This window comes from Lygodium microphyllum, chromosome 9 (genome assembly GCF_053477565.2).
Source record: "Lygodium microphyllum isolate KBCC chromosome 9, Lygodium_microphyllum_v1.1.10, whole genome shotgun sequence".
NCBI lineage: Eukaryota > Viridiplantae > Streptophyta > Polypodiopsida > Schizaeales > Lygodiaceae > Lygodium > Lygodium microphyllum.
Window position 1 is genome coordinate 57,621,654 of NC_141143.1, and position 21,382 is coordinate 57,643,035.

Genomic DNA, 21,382 nt, shown 5'->3' on the forward strand with positions numbered 1-21,382 from the left:
AGTTACTTTAACAAGCAACACTTTTGTAAGGAAGCATGCACGAACATGGGGTTGTTGGAGCTTGAAGAAACACATTTCAAATTGACAATTTTATGGCTTAGTGTGAGATAAATGATTTAATGATATTGGATGAATATTGGAACATGTATCTATACTATTAGTTAAGGAGAGGTGGGGGGCGGGTGCCATGTGGCAGCCCCCCACCTCCCCCACAAAAAAAAAGAGAACGCGGGGGCGGGTGCCACGCGTCCAGCACTCGCCCCCCCCCCTCCCCCCACCGGCGGCCCCCCCAACCCCGCAAATATCGCGCCGCCCCGGCGTGAAGCTTTGGGGTTGGTCTAGGTGCGGAGCGCCTAGTATTCTCTAATGGATACTTGACCTTGTTTTAAGAGCCAATCTCATAATCTCATGGGGCCTATATTATGTGCTTTCCTTAGGAGGGCTAATAACTTTAGGCATTGAAGACAAAATGGGCTGATTTTTATCTTCTACTTCAAATTCACCATGTTAACACAACGAAGTGCTTACATTTTAGACCTTGAAAAAGGTTGTGGTGGGACCTAAAGAAGGGCTTACCCATGTGACCATTTTGGTCCACTTAAAGCTTTGTCACAAAAAGAAAAGAAAAGAAAAGACATCTAAAATTCAAAGGGGGGGGGGGGGGGGGTTTATCTGCTTAGGTGAGGGTGAAAGTGGCTCACTACTTGTTATTCTTGTTAAAAAAGCAAGACTATATATAATATAATGCATGCCATTTATTAGTTTGGTTAGGGTAATTAAGACTAGTACATTGTCTAAAACACTTAGATGTAGTATATGGTTTGATCTTTTTAGTGTTTGGGGCATATATATGCCAAGGTTGTTCTTTGTTTTGGGACTTTTTGCTCACCATTTTATACAATGTATGCATATAATTTTTTCATTGCTCCTCTTCAAGATATGCCTTATTCATCGATTTTCACCTCCTTTACCATTGTTATGTCACATGTAGATTCGTCAATTTATCATATCCTCCATCTCCTTTTTGATTAAGTATTGTTGACCATTTTATTTTTACATTTGAGAGAAGGATTCACATCATAGGAGTACAAATGGGCACTTGTGAATTAGGCAATAAAAGGGGGTATGGTATTGATGTTCCATAGGTGAATTGATTTAACTCATAGGTGTAAACTAGATGGTTCAACAACATGCTTATCATGACAACACGATGCCAATTTTATGAGAAGCGAAAACATTTATCACTTTTATTTATTGAGTTGAAAAGGATACAAATTTGCTCCACCTTGATTTTTAAAAAACTTAAGATTGGTGCATTGTTTCAATTATTATCAGCAACTACATAGAAATTATAAAAAAAAGAAGGATGAGTGGTTGGTAGCTCAAATAATGAGTTTGGACCCATTGATCGTAGGGTTGAGATGGTAATGGTTACCTTGAGGTGAGCTTCGTACGCACGCAAACTGTGCAATAGGTAGTTGAAGGTAGGGTTGAGATGGTACAAGTTTCCCCTTGCAATGGAATGTGGCATGCAATATCTAACATGAATTTATAAAGATGACATTTTTATTTTCGTGAAATAGGCATCTTAGCACATGTACTCGCATAGAAGAAACTAATGGTCCTTAAGCACAACATGGTGTGGCCAATAAATCGGTGTGACATTGGAGCATGATGTATAAATAGCTTCTGTGAAACTAAGATGGTACAGATTGGCCTTGGGACGAAACACGATTACAAAAAACTCAAATCAGGACTGAGTCAAGACCTGGAGAATTAGGAGAGTCTGGGGAACTAAAATGCATTGTTATAAGAAAAAGGAAGCACCGAGGGATCCTTATTACTGGAGGGATCAATAGAGAGTGGTGTGACTTTGAAGGACGAGGTAAAAAGAGCTCCTCCAATCGAGGGTCCCTTCAAGGATGGGTAGAGGCTTTTGGAGCTCTAAGGTGGTCCCAAAACGCCATGCTCAATCAATGGATTGAGTATATTGATATTTGTGATCATTAAAGCTTAAATTTGTGTATGCAATCTATAAACGAAGAAAAAGAAAAGGAACGTGTCCTTGCTTCTCTGAGCCTTTCTGCCATCGCCATCGCCATCGCCAGCTTGCTCCCTCTCCCTCTCAGACGACGACGACGACGAAGAAGAAGAAGAAGAGGAGGAGGAGGAAGACGAGGAGAATACTGGAAGAAGGAGCTGAAGAAGAAGGACGAGAAGCAGGAGTCTCCCGCACACACTCTCACTCGCGCACAACATATCCGCATCTCACACACGCTTCCATCTTTTTCTGACCAGACTTCTGTTGACCTGCCAACGAATTCCGACACTTCCAGCAAGGTCATCCTTTGTTCCATCGCTTCTTTGCCGAAGGCAATCCAATCGTGCGCGGTGCCTTCCCTTTTCCTTTGTTTATTACGCTCTTATTTACAATACCAATGTTGTATTCTTCGATCCAGCAGAGTCCAAGGGACTCGGCATTAGGGCTTCCTGCTTACTCCTGCTCTCTCACAATTTGGAGTGTGGACAGCACAGGGCCTGGTACCAGGGTTCCCTCATACAAGGGATTTGTGAGAGCCTGCACAGCAGTAAAAACAATGATTTTGTGAGGCCTGCACAGAACAGACAAGGAATCAGTGAAAGCCTGCACAGCAAACAGTCAAGGAATTGGTGAAAGCCTGCACACCAAACTAACAGAGGGTCTGTGAAAGCCTTTACGGCAACGGGACGCCCTTATAGCTTTGCCACAAAGTCAGGGTCTCGGCTTCTATTCAGTGCCTAATTTGCTGGTCGGCATTTGCATGTAAAAGCAAATTAGCAACTGTGAGAACTGCAGGGTCAGCGTTGGACTAAAGCTTGTGTCACTATATTAATGGAAATGTGATTCTGAAGCTGTACCATGGCAGAAAATTGCCATGATAACGTTGAAGGGTGGGAGTGGGACAGTGTTTTTGCATCCTCGTTTTTTGATCATGATAGCCATTCACCGGCGTGGCATAGTGATGATCTCACTGGACATCCTCTTTCAGGTCGAACAGATGAGGTGTCAAAAGGGAGCCTTCTTCCTTTCCCTTCTCCTCCATTGCAAGTAAACCTTCCATCAGAAGCTCTGCTGCAGCAGACGATTGTTATCAGCAGCATTACAGAGGATATTCCAGTATCACGCAATGTCTCAGATGGGAGCCCTGTTAGCAGTGAATATGATCCCCAGACTCCAGGTAGCACCCACCATTTTCCTTCAAATGTTTCTCTGAATCGTCCCACAGTTGTTTCAAGGAAGAAGAAGAGAGATCCACGACTGGAATGCCCCAACTTCTTGGCTGGGCGAGTTCCATGCTCTTGTCCAGAAGTAGATGAAGCTGAGGCTGAGGTTGAGGAGACTGTAAGGAAAAAACGCAAAGCAGCAGCTCGCTGCCAGGTTCCTAGTTGTGGCGGGGACATAAGCCATCTTAAAGGTTACCATCAGCGGCACAGAGTTTGCCTTGATTGTGCAAACTCTCCGAAGGTGATCCTCAAGGATCAAGCACAGCGCTACTGTCAGCAATGTGGCAAGTTAATATCTGATACTTACTTTGCCTCAATCTATTCTGATTTTGCATGATATTGTGTTGTTGATCATCAGCAAGATTTCTTATTGGAGGGTCAGCTACTAAATTATTTGCCGTTAATGAGTTACTGGGCATTACATTGCAGTGTAGTGCTTCAGAGATTTGGCAGTTTTGGACTGTTGTTTTGTCGATTGTAGTGAAGGTTTTATAGGATTTGCCCGTGATGTACTTTCCCTTTTTGTGGGTATTAGGTTTCATCGACTCTCAGATTTTGACGAAGGCAAGAGGAGCTGTCGGAGGAAGCTTGAAAGGCACAACAAGAGGAGAAGGCGGCGTCCGTTAGTGACTGGTGAAGGAGCAGAAGAGCAACCAATTTCTGTGCCCACCACAAATGATAAGGATATCAGTGACGAGGGGTGCCCAGTAGATGGTATGTGCATTTTTCTCATGACTTAGAAATTAAAGTGGTTGATCTGCAAAACACTTCAGATGATCAGTTTATATTTCTTGTTTCTTCATCAGTGAAGATTTTGCAACTGCTACCATTTTGCTAATCTTCATGGTGGAGATGGCTATTATATCTTATCATGTTGTACACTAATGGATTTCCTTCCATATATTGTTCCTTCCATATATCTTATCATTTAGGCTTTTCTGTTGATGTATTGTATCTCGTTCGTTTGCTACTTCATTGCACCATTTTGACATGGTATACATCTAGGTTGTGCTTGTGATATGATCTTGGTTGCTGCTGATGACCATTTAGGCATTTTGATATATTCTTCATAAGCTTGCCGAATACACTTCTGTTTTTCTAGATTTCTTTGGCTAGGAACTGCCTGTGTTGCTTGGTTGTAGTTGCAGCTGAGGCACCTGACTGTGTTGGCTGGCTACAGTCACTGACTGGTGGTGATGTTTACCTGCTCTCCATGTAGCTGGCGTGACAGAGTCCACCTGTGCATTTACATTCTCACTGCCTGTGTTTGACCTGTGAAGCTGTGATAGCTGTTGATCATGGTCTGGTTGTGGATGCAGCCAGGTGCACCTAGGCCTTGTGTGCGACTGCAGCAAGCACCTCATCTGGAGGCTGGCAGATGAGTTACTGGCTGATACGCCTTGATTAGCAGTTCGTAGAAGCCAAGGCTGAAGTAGTGAATTCATCACTAATGAACAACTTTGCTATTGAATCAACTGCACCACCTAGTTTTGGTATAACATTAGGCCCATTATGAGACCTACCTTGTCAGCAGCATATCCTTGAGGGTACTTCGGATCATAAGAACAAAGAGGAGGTTGCTACAGCTGTAGCTCACCTTTAAGAGCACATCTCCTTCGATGTAGCAGGATTTGGATACTTTAAAGCTATGGTAAAAAAGATTGGAGCTACACTCCTCCAACGTGTAGCACTTTGTGGACCACATTGTTGGAGAAAGAGAAATGCATGGTGGAACACATTGCTGAAAACATTAGGCCTTTATGGAGAAAAAAAATAATGTCTCCATCATTGTCAATGGATGGAGTGATACATGTAGTGCTAGCAGTCATTTGTTTCATGCATAGTCATCTCTTGCCGGTTGTGAGCCTCGGTTTGAGTCATTCGGGGACATCAGAAGCCCTGACATTCTGTCCATCTCTCATTTCATGTGTTTTGATGGAGTTGGCAACTATTTTTAGTGTGCATTTCAGTGCATTACACTTTTCAGCCAATTTTAGTGTGTTCACACTGACTGTTTTAGAGAGCTAGCTTAGTGAATTTCTTTTTCGGTGCCTAGAGACTGCATTCACATTGGCGATCAGCATTTTTTAGCAGTTGCTGCATTAATTGCGGGTTCTAATTGCAAATTGGCCAAAATTAGGCCATGCTTTCGCAGCAGTCGACCAATTTGGTAATTTCCAGGTATTTATAGCTGGCCCATTTCGTTGGCAGCTATTCTTTCTTGCAGTTTTCAACACCCTCCGACATCTAGTGGCATTCCTTCATCATCCGGTGCACATCTCCATCATCCCAATTTGGTACACTCATTGACGCTTTGGGCTGTGTGCAGGGACTAATCAATCTGCATTACATTCAGCATTTGGCAGCACATTAGTCAGCTTATGAGTGAGTTTATGCACGTGTATTTATGGGCTGGGCACATCAGATTATTTTAGGCATTTCCTAGTGATTATTTTTGAAGATTTTGTCATTTCTTTTATGGCCGACCAGCATTTTACTATTATTTTATTGCTGGCCAACCTGATGCATTATTGACATTATTTTATGCCTATATATTCAGGTTCCCTCCTACATGTTGAGATAAAACACGCTGCTGATTAGCATTTTCAAATAGTTCCAAAACACACTTAATGAAAAATACAAATTTGGTGCACGGCTTGAGAGAGTTTTGGTGGTCCCCCAAAACCCATTTTTTTGCAGCACCCTTCAATATGTATAAATAGATGGGCTGCCCACCAATCAGCTTTATCCTTTTGTGCAGGTTTCTCACTCTATCGTGTAGATTTCAGCCATCAACCACTTACCATTTGTTGTCTAGCCATCATAACGATAGGCCATCACTATCTAGCCCTAGTTGACTTGTTTTTAGCCATTGCCCTGCTGTTTGGAGGTTTCCATTTGTTGTGTCATCATAGTACCTGATCAGCCTGCGTTTTCAGCATCTAGTGCTAGGTGATAGGCTGTTGCCATCTCTCCCACTAGGTGGCTGCTGTAGCACCTGCGTTTTTGCTGTCTAGTAGATCGTCTACATCAGCAAACACCTTTCCTATTGTCACCCGACTGTTCTCCGCGTGAGATAAGTTTTCAGTCTTCCTTTGGTGGTACATTGCTGTGTTTGCCAGATTTCAGCCTTCGACTGCTGTGTTTTGGTGACCAGCTTGTTGCCCTTCATTATTCAACAGTTTCTCATTTCCAATTGGTGGTCACAGCATTTGGGATCTGTCTCCGGTGGATGTCACTCTCCAACACTACATTGCTTTATCCTTGGTCATTCTATATACTCTTACATTCATTTATACCATTCATTCACTTCAGAGTTTTTTCTCTCTGTGTTTGTTTCTGTGCTTGAGTTTTGAGTTTTTGCGTTAGGGTTTGTGTTCTTACTTGCCTCTATTTGAGTCTTTGTTTTTAGTCTTGGTCGTACATGTTGTGTTTCCTTAGTGTATATCCTAGCATATCTTCACATGATATCAGAGTCGGGTGCTCTTCCAAATAGTAACTTGCGGTGGTTGTGGAGGCTAGTCTTTGTGGGAGATTCACATGCGACTCGACTTTGACTTATAATGTCTCAGGCATCTTTTTCTAAGGATCCTATGATACCCTATTAGGCTTCTCCATCATTGGAGACTTTGAGAAGACATTATGGTCTGGATGAGGAGGTAGATACACCTTCACCTTTATCATCATCTTCTTCTCGATTTGGTTATCTTACATAGGAAGAGTTTGAGGAGTACTTGTGCACCACGTACAGTTTGATTTACGCTCTTCCAATGAGTGCTACTACGCCTGGATTGATCGGTGGGTGAAATTAGCCTTCCATCCGTGGATGGGTGGTAAATCCCCGATTACAATTTAATTACAGCAGTAAACAATAAATGGAAATTTGAAAATATAAATTTACCAAGTGATCTTGGACAATGTACACCCGATTGGCCCCAAAATTGGCGCCTCTTTCGGTATTTCTTTGGCTTTATTATTGAAGAAGCTGATTTACAATGGGATTCTCCTGATCCCCTTCGCAATCCAAACTCCCCTTGATATCTAGAGTGACCAGCAAGTCTTCAATCTATTTTGCCCCTTGATTCGGGTAATCAATTGGCCTTCACACACTTCATAGACGATGGAAATGCTCCAAATTCAATGGTTGGCAAGTCCTCCACCTGAATTTAGCTGAAAATCACCTTCAGCCCTAAAAAATACAAGTCTTGGAGCTTCCAATTTCTGGCATGCTTCATGAGGCTGCTGCTAAACCCAAATTTCTACTGTAAATTAGGGTTTACAACAGAGAAATTTGCAATTTCTCAGCCTCCAAGGGTCCAAATGCTAAGATCTTCAGAGCAAGGTTGTGAAATGATTGGGAGATGAGAGAGAAAGCTGTAGAGAGAGAAAATTCAGAGTTTTGTCGCGAAGAATGATTGAAAACGCTGCCTTGCTACAACAACTTATAGATGTAATGAATTGAGGAAAATTAGACATTTACTGTTGCTGTGCTGTCTCAACAGCTTGTAGATGTTGTCATTTGCTATTGATTGGTCTTCTCTTATTCCTGGCTACCTCAAAAGGTCCTCCAATGGTTGCAAATCAGATCAGCAACATCTCCTCTCTATCTCTTGTGGGCTGAATGCACTTAAAATGCCTCTCTCCAATCTCTAAAGACGTTTTTTAGTCTTGCATGGGCAATTTTGACAAGTGGCAGCCTTCCCAAATGATTTTTTCGGCATTATCCATAATTAAATATTAATTTTCAGTCATTAAATACTGAAAATTAATCTAATAATTATTTTGGTGCCCTGAAAAATAATATGATTGGCCAATAATTAAATTGGCTAGGCAACTTCCATTCTTGAGTGTCGCTGCACCATCTTTTACCATCAAATTGGCGTTAGGTACCATTAAACGCCACTTCTCTAGTGTCATCAATTGACACTTATGGCCAAATGAATGACCTAGGCTAACAACTGGCACTAGATACCACCAAGTATCTGTGCGGCATAACTTATAGCAACTTTTGCCTTTGACATCCCGTGGTTTCCTTGGGTCCCGGGCTTGTGAATTTACTCTAAACCAAGTTACATATGTGCAACATTTACTTAACCATGTGATTAATATTAATCCACATGTTAAGTGAGGTTTCAAAAATACATGTCCTCATGACAGTGGGAGTAACCACCTCTTTGATTTTAGAGGGACCACAACATTCGACACGTCTGGTGATCCATCTCCTTCATCACAGTAAGACTTTATGTCAAAGTTTGTATAACACTTTTGAGTCGTATAAGCCAAATCCCTCTCTTGTTTCTTCTTTTGTTGTGTAGGATCCGGATGATTTTTAATACATTAACTTTAATAGAGGAGGCTCTCGAAGCAAATACCCTTCATTGAATATATCTCTACCATCTGTTTCATTTGAGCAAGTAAACCACACTTCTCAACTCCCTCTCATCCCACCACTATCTTTTCCACATTTTGATCTACTTGCATCTTGATTCCAAAATCTTGGATTGCATTCCACTTTCGCTCAAAGCACACTAGGGGTTGGAGCTTCCATCTTCGCTCCTAACACTTTCTCTTTCTTCATCCCACCATCTACATACCCTTCTTTCACTCTACCTCTTGGTGTGTCGTTAGGGGTGATGCTACCCTTTAACATTGTACTTTTCACATATCCCCACTTTGCCACATCCTTCCACTCTGGGATAGCCTTGATGGATCATGGGTATCCCCTTCACTAACCTTGGACACTCACAAATCCCTCACACAAGCTTTCAGACGCAAGGATATCCCTCCTTTGCTTATGGATTGCCATCACACATCCCTTAGGTCACTCCTACACATGGATTTCCATCCTCTGCTCTTTGTGCCTCTATCCCTCCACCTTGGGCTTTATAGGCGGTTACCATGTCTATACCTAGTTTGCCCATGCTCATCTTTGGAACCACTATGTACACTAATCATAACATGTTTGCTGTCTAGCAATCTGTTTACATTAGCAAACACCTCTTCTATTGTCGCATGACAGTTCTCTGCCTCGAGTGATCAATTTTTAGCCTTCCTTTGGTGGTACACTACTGTGTTAACTAGGTTTTAGCCTTCCATTGCCGTGTTTTGGTGACCAGCCTGCTGCCCTTCATTATTCAGCACTCTCTCATCTCCAATTGTTGGTCGCAATGTTAGTAGAGTATATTAGCTCATGTGTGAGTCTGAGCATGTATTATGGCTGGGCACATTATATAGATATTTTAGGCATTTTTATTGTGTAGCATTTTATGCTTTGTGGCATTTACTGTTGCTAGTTGGCCAACATTAAATGCTGGCCGACCTGATATATTTTATGGCATTATTCATGCCTATATATTCAGGGCTTCTCCTCAGTTAGTTCAGTTCACCACCTGGAGGTCTCGTGGAGAGAGGAGGCGGTGCGAGTGCCCACATATCCAGTGACTCATTGTTGGCTGACCTGTCATATTTTATGGCATTATTCATGCTTATATATTCTGGGCTTCTTCTCCTCAGTCAGTTCAATTCACCACCTAGAGGTCTTGTGGAGAGAGGAGCAGGTGCCAATGCCCATCAGTCAGTGACTCATTGTTGTATTTGACAGTCTTATGTCTGATATATGGATTCCCTTGTGTTTTGGTGTTCTTGACTCCTTCATGGCTGGGCGACTGTAGCTTCAGGCCGTTTTTGCTGTTTTTCTCAGCTTTTGACTGATTTTTTGATTTTTTGCAGCAGTTTTTGTCTTCTTTTGGTTAGATTTTGGGTTATACTCATGTAAACTCTTGTTTTTTGCAGACTGTGCTCGTGTTTTGGCCATGTTCCCTCTCCCACTATCTTCTTTTCTCTACTTCTCTTCTAAATCCTCTATAGATGGCTCCATGCACATCCACTGATGACAAGCTCCATGGACTTGATTATCACACGTGGAGTGCGGTGATGAAGGGCTGGTTCATCCTTAAGTGGTTATGGTACATGGTTTGCGGAGCTATTGCATGTCCTCAATGGCCTTTTCCTGTTCGAGCTGATTTTGATGAAGACAACCATGAGGAAGTAGTGCTTACATGGGATTTGGATGATGCCCGTGCTTATTCGGCCTTATTTCTGTGTATTTCCAAAGAAGTCTTACTGGCGGTCACCTCCCGCAGGATAGCTTTAGATGTATGGTCAAAGTTGTAGTTGATGTACGAGGCGCCTTCCACCATGAGGGCCGTTACTCTCTATGGCCAACTCCAGCAACTGAAGTTTGAAACCAAAGATACGATCCAATCATTCCTCCTTTGGGATCCTCTGGCCAAGGCGAAGTCCAAGGCACGGACGGGATCCTCTTCTTTGGATCGTGGGAAGGGCTTGGTGGCCCCTTTCTTAACTGCTTTCTAGTGGTGGTGATGAGGTCATTCCTTACGACTCTCTAGTGCTAGAGAGGGAGTATGAGAGGGTGGTGAGATGGGGCAGCCGCACCTCATCTATATTTATATATAGATGCACAGGATCCAGGGAGGGACGTCCTTGACGCATCGTTCGAAGTCTAGCATGTTTAAATCTTGGAGCTACACTTGGGATATGTCTTTGGTGGATGTCACTCTCAGACATTGCATTGCTTTGCCCTTGGGCATTTTGTACACTCTTGTGTTCATTTACAACATTCATTCACTTCAGAGTTTCTTTTCTTTGTGTGTGTCTCTGCGTTTGATATTCGAGTTTTTGTGTTTTGCGTTTAGTGTTTGAGTTTTTGCTTGTCTTCTAAGTCTTTATGTTTCGGTCTTGGTCGTACATGCTGTATTTTCTTAGTGCAAACTTTAGCATATCTTCACACCACATTGCTTGAAATGATTTACTGAAGGATATTAGGAAGTTGTTATGATTAACTCTACAATTGAGAAGGCCAATGAAATGATGACATTTGTGCTCAATCATCTATACACGGATCATGAATTTACCCAAAAAACCAAATGAGATGCTTCTTAAGTACTACGGAACATGCTTTGCCTTTAATTTCTTGATGTTAGGCTGCTTGAGTTTATGCACACATGGTGTGGATGATGCATAACTCTGCTTAGGATTGTCTCATTGACAAAGATTTAATGGTTGCCACATGAACCAAAAGCTCTTGCCTCTTATTTGGAGTCACATTTGGGCAAAATTGCCTTATTGTTGGCCTTATGCAAAACTGCTTTGCCCTTGGGCATTTTGTACACTCTTGTGTTCATTTACAACATTCATTCACTTCAGAGTTTCTTTTCTTTGTGTGTGTCTCTGCGTTTGATATTCGAGTTTTTGTGTTTTGCGTTTAGTGTTTGAGTTTTTGCTTGTCTTCTAAGTCTTTATGTTTCGGTCTTGGTCGTACATGCTGTATTTTCTTAGTGCAAACTTTAGCATATCTTCACACCACATTGCTTGAAATGATTTATTGAAGGATATTAGGAAGTTGTTATGATTAACTCTACAATTGAGAAGGCCAATGAAATGATGACATTTGTGCTCAATCATCTATACACGGATCATGAATTTACCCAAAAAACCAAATGAGATGCTTCTTAAGTACTACGGAACATGCTTTGCCTTTAATTTCTTGATGTTAGGCTGCTTGAGTTTATGCACACATGGTGTGGATGATGCATAACTCTGCTTAGGATTGTCTCATTGACAAAGATTTAATGGTTGCCACATGAACCAAAAGCACTTGCCTCTTATTTGGAGTCACATTTGGGCAAAATTGCCTTATTGTTGGCCTTATGCAAAACTGCTTTGCCCTTGGGCATTTTGTACACTCTTGTGTTCATTTACAACATTCATTCACTTCAGAGTTTCTTTTCTTTGTGTGTGTCTCTGCGTTTGATATTCGAGTTTTTGTGTTTTGCGTTTAGTGTTTGAGTTTTTGCTTGTCTTCTAAGTCTTTATGTTTCGGTCTTGGTCGTACATGCTGTATTTTCTTAGTGCAAACTTTAGCATATCTTCACACCACATTGCTTGAAATGATTTACTGAAGGATATTAGGAAGTTGTTATGATTAACTCTACAATTGAGAAGGCCAATGAAATGATGACATTTGTGCTCAATCATCTATACACGGATCATGAATTTACCCAAAAAACCAAATGAGATGCTTCTTAAGTACTACGGAACATGCTTTGCCTTTAATTTCTTGATGTTAGGCTGCTTGAGTTTATGCACACATGGTGTGGATGATGCATAACTCTGCTTAGGATTGTCTCATTGACAAAGATTTAATGGTTGCCACATGAACCAAAAGCTCTTGCCTCTTATTTGGAGTCACATTTGGGCAAAATTGCCTTATTGTTGGCCTTATGCAAAACTTGGGCCTCTACTTTGTCTGCTTCATTAGTATGGTGATATGGACAACTTACATATCCATGCACAAGAGCCTTCTTCCAATTCACGATGCTCAACATTAAGCTCTTGCCACCAAGTCTATGAGTTGGATCATCTCCCTCAAGCACCATGGTATCTCCTTTGTTAGAAGCATTGAATCCATGAGAAAATCATGCCATGGTTGTTTGGTGTGTCATGAGGATGTGAAATTTTAACTTAATACTCTTTGGACACTTAAGTTGGGCACACGTGAGATTAAGTTGAATGTGTGTCATGATGGTAGATAATCCTAGCTTGGGCAGTGCGGAACATTGGTAGAAGTTGTGATAAGCTATGTTGGATAGGTGCTAGTGGGTGCCTGGTGACAAGCTTTGACCCTAGGTATTACATGTGCCCTTGGAAATGACTTGTGGTGTCATGGGGGTTAGAAAAATTGAACATTTAATGACAATGACTAAGGTTGATGAAGTTTGAACACTTTCAAGCTCATAGAGTTTTACAGTTTAAATTGTGGATGAGCAATGACCAATTTGTGGGTAGGGCCAATCAATCTTTGACTTTCCACAATTAATTATTGTTGGAAATTCATTTCCAAAGGCTGAGTTATGCACGGGCAAGTGTGCCACTTGGCAAAAAGAGAGGGAATATACTATGTGAGGTTGGGCTTTTTGGGGAGCCATCCTGGGCTTGCTGAGGGTCAAAGAGAGAGCATCCGAGCTGGGCAACTGCTGGTCAGGGTGAGCTGAAGGTAGGTTTTGTAGCAGGCGACAGCATTCAGGGGCTGTCCACCAGCAGGTGATAACATCTTGGGGCTTTGGATCAGCAGGCAATTGATTTTCCTCTTCTTGGACAGCAGACATCATTTTTCTCTCTCTAGGCAGTAGGAGACTGCTGTTGGAGCATCCTTTTGGCATCGTATTGAACATCTCTCTCTCTTCTGTTCATCTCTCTCATTCCAACAATATTGAAGAATTTCAGCACTGTTTTGCAAGGAGTGCTAGTTTTGGTGTCAATCAGGTGTTGGCTGTCTTTTACTATTAAGTAGTAAGGTGTCAATTTCAGTTTTTATGAATTTATTGCTTGTTGTAATTACTATTTAACTAGATTAATTACCACCCTATTCAAGAAGGCAGGCTCGTTGTAGTGGGAACATAGAGGGGTTTGAGACTTGAGAGAGAAATTAGAATCTAGGGAGCTAGAGAGAGAGAGATTGCAAGTTTCTTACAAGCAACCACTACAATCTATGCCATAAGTTCTGTACCATCCTCCGCTATCTTGTCTTGTGGTTTCCTAGGACCCAGGACATTCCTTTTAGGGGATACCAATATTTGTGATGTGGTAATGGATTCCTCTGCCCTTCTTTAAGTTTCAGAGGGGGATTCCCAAGATTATGAGGAACTCTTTTAGGGTTTTCCATTTTCACATGGTCTTTATATCATACAATGGCTGTTTTCTTTCTTCTTTGAGCCACACTACCTTGTTGCTGGCGTGCCCACTCCATGCCCTTTGGTCCATGATGTGCATCCTAGGTAGTACTCTTTTGCGCCTTCAATAGCTCATCACTATTGTCACCTGGTCAGGCCTGTGATTTAGCGCCTTCAATAACTCATTACTATTGTCACCTGGTCAGGCCTTCAATAGCTCATCACTATTGTCACATGGTCAGGCTTGTGATTTGGCTCATTTTTTGTCGGCTGGATGACTTCTATAGGACAATTGTGAAGCATTTCACTACTGAAGCACTTTACCCTTGTAATGTTGCGTTTCAACCTTAAATGTTTCACCTTTGGGCAGGCCCCAAGTGACACACTAGGTGAAACAATGAATAATACATATAAGATACGTTTTTATAAACAATGAGTTACACCTTACACTTATTATACCATGCAAATCCCTTTAGGTCAACAAATGATGTGTTTTTTGGGTGCATGCATGCACGTACATAGTAGAATATAGCTGAGACCAAGATAGGCACAAAGCATTGGCATATAGGGTTTTCAAAGTTGAAACATAAGAGATTTTTTTGAACCTATCATTTTCTTGCCAATGTATCTAGTAGGATGACGTTGGGCTTTTATTTTTAACTTATCTTAAACGTTCGAGTTTTACATAACAGTGTATCATCACTAATGATGGTTTAAAAGGTTTCATACAAGGAAATAGTGTATCCTCATAAATTAGAGTCTGGATAAGATAAATTAACATGGTATGTGTTAAAAACCCTTACAACGTAAGCAAAATCAACATTTTTCATTTAAAAGGCATGGGTTCAGTCACCCATTCACTAAGGGTATTTCATGTTTTAGTGAAACATTTCAGGCGTTTTCTTGGCGTTTTGCATTTTAGGGTCAGATAAAACTTGCTTCATGGTTACCTTTACCATTTCTGTGACCCATTTGAGCCCTCTGTACTACCATTGGCATCTTCAGGACACCTGCTTCTTTGGGTTTCTATCTAGATTGGCTAGATATTTTCTTTGATGTATGACATCAACATTGACTTCGATATCTTCTGGTATCTTTACGAGCCTTAGATCCATTGCTGACCCTTTAACTTCTTTAGAGGCTGTTTGCAGCATTCAAGTTTCCTCTTTTGCAAACAGTTCCCCTCTGGTGTCTCCTTCTTTCTACTTCTTTTGCCTTCAGCTACACATTGGATTTGAGAGGAGGTGCTAGCAGACATGTTATTTCTTGTCTCTTATGTCCATCTTCTGGTTGTGAGCCTCTACGGCAGTTTGGTGAGGACATCTGGAGCTCTAGCAGTCTGCGTTTCCATCAGTCCTTTGTGAATTAGTGCAGTCTTCACCCCAGGCACATTACCTAGAGCACCTTTTTCCAGTCCATTTGGCCACACATACTTGTCCAGTCGCTACACCTGTGACACACGGCAGTTGTTGATCATTTTTCCAATTTTCCAGGCAGGTTGGCTACATGTGCAAGGCTGTTGTATTCTGACTTGTTTAGTCAGATCCGTGTTTTTGTTCCTTCATCTATCTCTGCATTCTTTCTTTCGTTTTGTATTTCTTGTTTTGGTATTGTGCACTCCCAATATGTCATCAAGCCCTCGTGTTTTGGCAGCTCCAAACTTCGGGCTGGTATGTCTAGCACCAAGTTCATAATGGTCCGACGTGCAACATGATGTGTTCATGATGTTTTGCATGATGGACCCAAAGGGCATTCTTATGCTTTAGTGGAGGAATCTTGGTGTCACTGTGAGCTTTCCATGGAGGTTATGTGGTTATAGGAGGTGCATGGTGGCTAGCTCGACTACTTCAGCTTCATAGAGGAATTGTTGCATTGGATTTCTTCTTGAGGGTGTACTGTTACTTGGATGCATCCAGCCTTGATCATGTTGGAGTATCCATGGTGCATCGTCAGTGTTCTTGTTCATCTCGTCCACTTGTGCTTTGAGAGGGGGTATTTGAAGTGGTCATTTCAGAGGTTCATGGGTATCCAAACCCTTATTCATGGGCTTTTTTCTCTGGAGTGTCATCCCATCTTTTTGTTTATGAAAGGAGGGTGTGTGGCCTCATTCTTGATTTGGAGAGAGGGTGCCTATGGAGTGTGAGCTGGCTCTCATTGTTGTACTCTTTGATTGCCATAGCGGATTCTCTTTCCCATTTACAATTTGTGCATTGTCTCTTTCATGGTTCCATTGTCATTATTGCTTTTCTAAGATTTACTTCTGCATGATTGGTTCGAGTTTGCACAAAATGGTGAATTGTGGTTTATTACAGGACAGTACATTACTCTGCTGAGTGATGAATCTCACTAGATAAAACACAATACGACCAACTTTAGACCAGCAGCACTTTAGAAGAAGCTAGTATAGCTTTCTATATTTTGAAAAATGGTAGTTGTTGACCTTGCATGTTTGGGACAAGCATTCCATACCATAATTTTGTAAAACATTTAATGTTTTGACCTTTGATTTGCCAAATTTTCTGTTTTTGAATATTTAACTTATGCTGTAAACCTTTGATGCTTTTCTTCAATACAAAGTTTTATTTTTAGGCCCAAGTCTTCTGGGTTTTGGGAAATCATTCTACACTTTGGGAAATAAGTTTCATTTTGAAGCCTTTAGCCTCTTAGTATTTTTCAGGTGATTGTGTAAGTTTCATTTTGTCATTCTATGATGTGTGCAGCTAATTCAGCTTTGGAAGAGTTCAAGACAACGGCATCGATAGAACAAAGGTCTGATGTACTTATGTCACACACTGGTCACTCTAATGAAGGTAAGAATTTGTGCAGTAAGGCTGTTTAGTAGATGGCAGTACATTTTAAATATGAGGCCAAATGTAGTCACATTGCCTATACATATTTCCATTAATTGAAAGATGCCGTGGGTTGAAACCTATGTGCAAATGCATGCACAGCATGAACAGCTGTGTTAGGTTTGGTGAATTTTCTTTAGTTCTTTTTGTTTTCAGAGTGCAATGAAAATGTTGCTCTAAAGGCACTTAATGTTCATAAGCAGATAATATTTGCTTGTTGTTTACATTTGTGCTAGAGCTGTGTAGTCTCTAGTTTTGCAATTATGTCTTGAGTGTTTAAGAGAAATGCTCTATCTGGTGACTAGGTGTTTGCTCTGTAAAAGGTGTTGTGAATGAGGCTGCCGAAGGGCCACATGGAAGTGATGATTCAATGGCCAGTCCAATGCGGGGTGAAACTGAGTTTCTCAGCTCCAGTAAAAGTGGATTAGATGAGCAATCATTAATGGCAATGTTAATGGATGATTCCACTGAAGAAATGGGGAATTTTCCCAGTGTAAGGAATATGAAGAAGTCCTCATCCAGGTCACAAGAGCAGAGATCAAAATCAACTGACCAACAAAGACATGCAGGATATGTATCCCCAGTAAGGACAGTACAGATGAAGTCTGATACCCCTGTTTGATTATCATGCTATTTTTTTGTCAAAGTACAAACTTTTTCTGCTCGTTGTTTGCAACACATGCAATACTTTCTGTATTGATTTGATTTATACTTGTGTAACAAGGGATTTTTTTTGTTCTGAACTTGTAGTGTCCGTCTGGTCGTGTATCGTTCAAACTTTATGATTGGAACCCTGCAGACTTCCCTAGAAGGTTGCGTCAACAGGTAGATGGTATATCTGTTTTTGTCTAATTAGCAATTGACTGTTATATCTATTTTTGTTTCGTGCAGGTCTTTCCTGCTGTTTACAGGCTTACAACATCCTGATCTTTAAGAGCTTCATGTTTCTCGGTAGGGTAGGGTGTGGAATCAGTTCATATCTCTCATGCTATGAGATTTTATTTTCAGATTTTTGAGTGGTTGGGAAATATGCCTGTGGAACTTGAAGGGTTTATCCGATCTGGCTGCATCATCCTTACCTTCTTTATGACCATGCCCCAAGCTTTGTGGGACAAGGTAGAACTGTCTTTTTCTTGATGATGTGGACTTGGTGAGAGCCGAGACACTGGCAAAATCAGTAACATGTGTGCAAAATAATTTTGGCATTGTAGATGACCGAAGACTGGATTGAACATGTGCAAAGGTTTTTTCTTGGTCCAAGAATTGAAATCTGGGGTACAGGCCAAGTCATTGCATGTGTGAATGACAAGAGCATGTGTATAAAAAATGGTAACTCACTGCTTGTGTGCTTCGCATCTTTATCATAAAAATATGGCTCTTAATCGTTGTTTTTTCCAACAGGTGAGATACTTTCTGCAGATTATAAAGCACAGCTGGCTCCAGTTTTGGTGAATGTCCATCCACGCTGTCTGGAGGCTGGAACTGCCACACATATTTATATCTCTGGTTTTCACCTTCAAGGGCAAAACTCAAGGTCAGATTATGTGAGAGTGAAAAACAAAACGATTGCTTAGCCTTCTATTTGTTGCAAAATCCATTTCTGATGGGCATCTCAGTTTCTCGTAGGTCTGTGTAAGGTGGGCATGCATGCCATGAAATTGTGTTTGAATGGTAAAAAATGTTTGTAGGTTTCTGTTTTCCTTTGGAGAGCAATGCATGGAATGCAGGGGCTGTGAGCCAGTAGCAAATAGCCTTTCTCCACTAAGAACTGGTGCAGGAAGGAAATTCCAGTTAGAGACGTGGAGAGTAGCTGTTGTCTTGTCAGACTGGAGAAGCTTTGGACCGGCATATGTTGAGGTTTGAAGCTTTTGGTCATTGCTAGCAGAGCTTTGAGTCAAGTAAATATCTGCTGAGGGCTTCATTATAATACTTGCAGGTTGATACTGAGCATGGTGTCAGCAATGTAATTCCAGTGTTAGTTGCAGACAAGAGTGTCTGTATTGAAATTAACTCTCTTATATCTCTATCTGAGGCACTGACAGTTCACCTTGAAGATAACTCAGTTCTTTCAAGTCCTGAGAAAGAGGCTTTCATGGGACAGCAGTCTGTGACTGATCTACTCATTGATTTGGGATGGGTGTTGAGATACATACAGGATCACCAGCTTAGTAGGCAAGAAAAAGTTAGGAAGGCTTTAAAGAAGCGGCTTATGGGGCTGTTTCTTCTCTGTTTTGAACAGTGTTTAGAGATAACAACGGAACGATTAATCAGCATGGCTTTGGCAACTGGTCTAATTCAACACTTACCTAACAGGTCTGTTATTAAGACTGCAAGAGTGCTCACAGCTTCTCCGTACCTTGAAACTGGAGTGCAGCCTTGCTCGAATATGCTGTGTTTCTTACAAGGGCTAGGCCATACACGATATTCCAAAGAGTCACATGTTTCACTTGAAGTGCAGAAAGAAATTTCCTCTTTGTTTTCTTCCAACCTCAAAATGTGTGAACCTGATACTTCCTGTCCATGGGCTTCTTGGCATCAGGAGGTAACACACTAGGCTTTGGTGACTCCTCTAGAAAGCATGTTATGAACAAATGCAACAAAAATCTTACATTCCTTTTGCCCTTGTGAATTTGCGTAATTACATGTATGATTTAAAGTTGCCTCCATGTGTGCTTCCCAAGTGGATATGCTGTGGCTAAAGTCTAATGGTGCTATTTTTCTTTTTGTATTTTGAAGAAATCATATTCAAGAAAGAGGCTCTTCTTGCCTTCGACGGGTTCTCAGCCCACTAAGGGTGGCACTTCACCATTTCTTCAATCTACCACTGAGTGGAATGTGGAAGTTCCTTTACTAGAAAAACAGGTTATTGTGACAGAGATGGGTCTGCAGAATCCAAGGAGATGTTCCTTTTCTTCCATGGATTGGTTGCCAAAGCTCAAGTACAATTTCACCTATGAATATCCACATTCCACAAAGAGACGCTTCTGGAGGATAGCTATCACAGCAGTTAGTGTTATAACCCTTTGTGGAGGAATGTGCTTCATGTTTCAGCATCCACATGAGGTAGCACAAATCTCCATGTCTTTGAGGCGGTGTTTGTGGAATTAGATAATGATAACCTGTTTATTGTCAAACATCTTGTAAAAAACTGGTGACACAGTAACTTTGGTTGACCTACATTTCTACATCTTCTGATATATTGAGAAGCAGGCATCTCTGATTAATTGCGGGGGTTCACATGCATAACCAGAGTAGATCTGGAGATTCAACAACTGTTTTCGTGGTTTATCTGCAGTTTTCAAATGAGGCACACTGTTGGAGCGGGTAATCATCTCAGCCCTTTACAGCTGTGTATGCAAATTTTTGAATGCAGTCATTGATGCTAGAGCTGCCAGCCATGATACCTTTTGTTGTGGAGGTTGTACTCTTTGGTGGTTCTACTATGGGTGCTTCCTGCACACATTTTGTGGTGGTCCTAGGAACTACTTTGGACTATCGACTTAGAAGAGCGCGATTTGTAGATATACCATTCTGTGGCCTCAAAAGAAGAGTAACTGTTGAGGCATTTACAAGTGGGGAGCGGACAATTGTAGATGCATAACAGGGTATACAGACCGTCATATGGGGGTGGCTGCTTTATTCCTGAGTCCTCCAGCAAGGTCATTGTGGACTGATGTATGTTGAAGGGGTGGCTCAATGGGTATGCACCCAGTGAGGAAGGGCCTAATGATGTTTTCATTTTCTTGGAGGGTGTGAAAATCACAATCTTTGAAAATTGAAAACATCTGATTGTTGAAAAGACTATTTTCCAATGTAAAGTAAACTCTATATCCACTAAAATCTGCAAGATATCGCATGCCTAGGCTCCACTGGTTGGCTTAGGTGACGAGTGTTAACGAGGCATTTCCTCACAAAACTTTTAAATCAGGAGCTTGAAAACAGTTTTTGTGAACCAGGTTGTTTGGGACTATGATTGTCAAAAAATATGAGGAGTCACACATTATCTTCCAAATATATAGATATGAGTTTGTGGCTCTCACTTGCCAAGATTTAACTCTGTAAGAAGGTGAAGTGATATTTGTTTGCAAAAACCTTCATGCACTATGTTATTTTAAGCTCTAATGCAGGAGTTAAGATTTCAGTGCAACAGTCTGTTTGAAGTCTCTCTAAACATGCAAATTGCATGCTATGTGAACATTGAAGATTGGGAATTGGTTGCGAGGCAGCAATTAGGAGAGCTTCTCTCACAGGAGTGAAATTGCTTCCGAGGTTTTGTCTTGTTGCATCAAACTATTTGAAGAGCTTCTCTGTTGGAGTGAGGGAATTGTGGCTGCCAGATGTTTGGTGCAACCTCTTTCTGTCTCATCGTCCAATGCACATAGAAGCCTCTAATAAAAGTTGTCATTGTGATACTAAGTTCTAGTGGTTGGAGACGAGGGTTGGGACCACTCTAAATGGGCATAGGGACTTAATAGTGGATGTCTAGTTTGGGGCCTTGTATTGTTGATTTGTATTTTA

General features: G+C 41.3%; 1 protein-coding gene across 8 annotated transcripts; it reads left to right on the plus strand.

Annotated features, from left to right (window-relative positions):
• Positions 1-2,016: 2,016 nt before the first annotated feature.
• SPL7 (squamosa promoter binding protein-like 7) lies at positions 2,017-21,089 on the plus strand. Of its 8 annotated transcripts, none has more exons than XM_087684592.1 (12): positions 2,017-3,552; positions 3,800-3,978; positions 16,736-16,825; positions 17,170-17,447; positions 17,615-17,689; positions 17,873-17,980; positions 18,076-18,193; positions 18,266-18,398; positions 18,553-18,721; positions 18,801-19,406; positions 19,601-19,927; positions 20,160-21,089. In XM_087684592.1, exons 1-12 carry the CDS (start codon positions 2,900-2,902, stop codon positions 20,190-20,192), a joined length of 2,769 nt encoding a protein of 922 aa, XP_087540718.1. In that variant the 5' UTR covers positions 2,017-2,899; the 3' UTR covers positions 20,193-21,089. The 8 variants fall into 8 exon arrangements, with proteins under 8 accessions (XP_087540718.1, XP_087540714.1, XP_087540715.1 ...); XM_087684588.1 differs by having other exon boundaries at positions 2,017-2,391; positions 2,531-3,552; positions 19,601-21,079; XM_087684589.1 differs by having other exon boundaries at positions 2,017-2,391; positions 2,536-3,552; positions 19,601-21,079.
• Positions 21,090-21,382: the final 293 nt, after the last annotated feature.

What these genes read in the sequence shown, in the direction of transcription:
- SPL7 (XM_087684586.1), top strand. Translation starts at nt 2,900, where the DNA reads ATGGCAGAAAATTGCCATGATAACGTTGAAGGGTGGGAGTGGGACAGT. An exon ending in CACTGGTCACTCTAATGAAG is followed by an intron (nt 16,826 to 17,169) that starts GTAAGAATTTGT and finishes TCTGGTGACTAG; the next exon opens with GTGTTTGCTCTGTAAAAGGT. An exon ending in CCCAAGCTTTGTGGGACAAG is followed by an intron (nt 17,981 to 18,075) that starts GTAGAACTGTCT and finishes TTGGCATTGTAG; the next exon opens with ATGACCGAAGACTGGATTGA.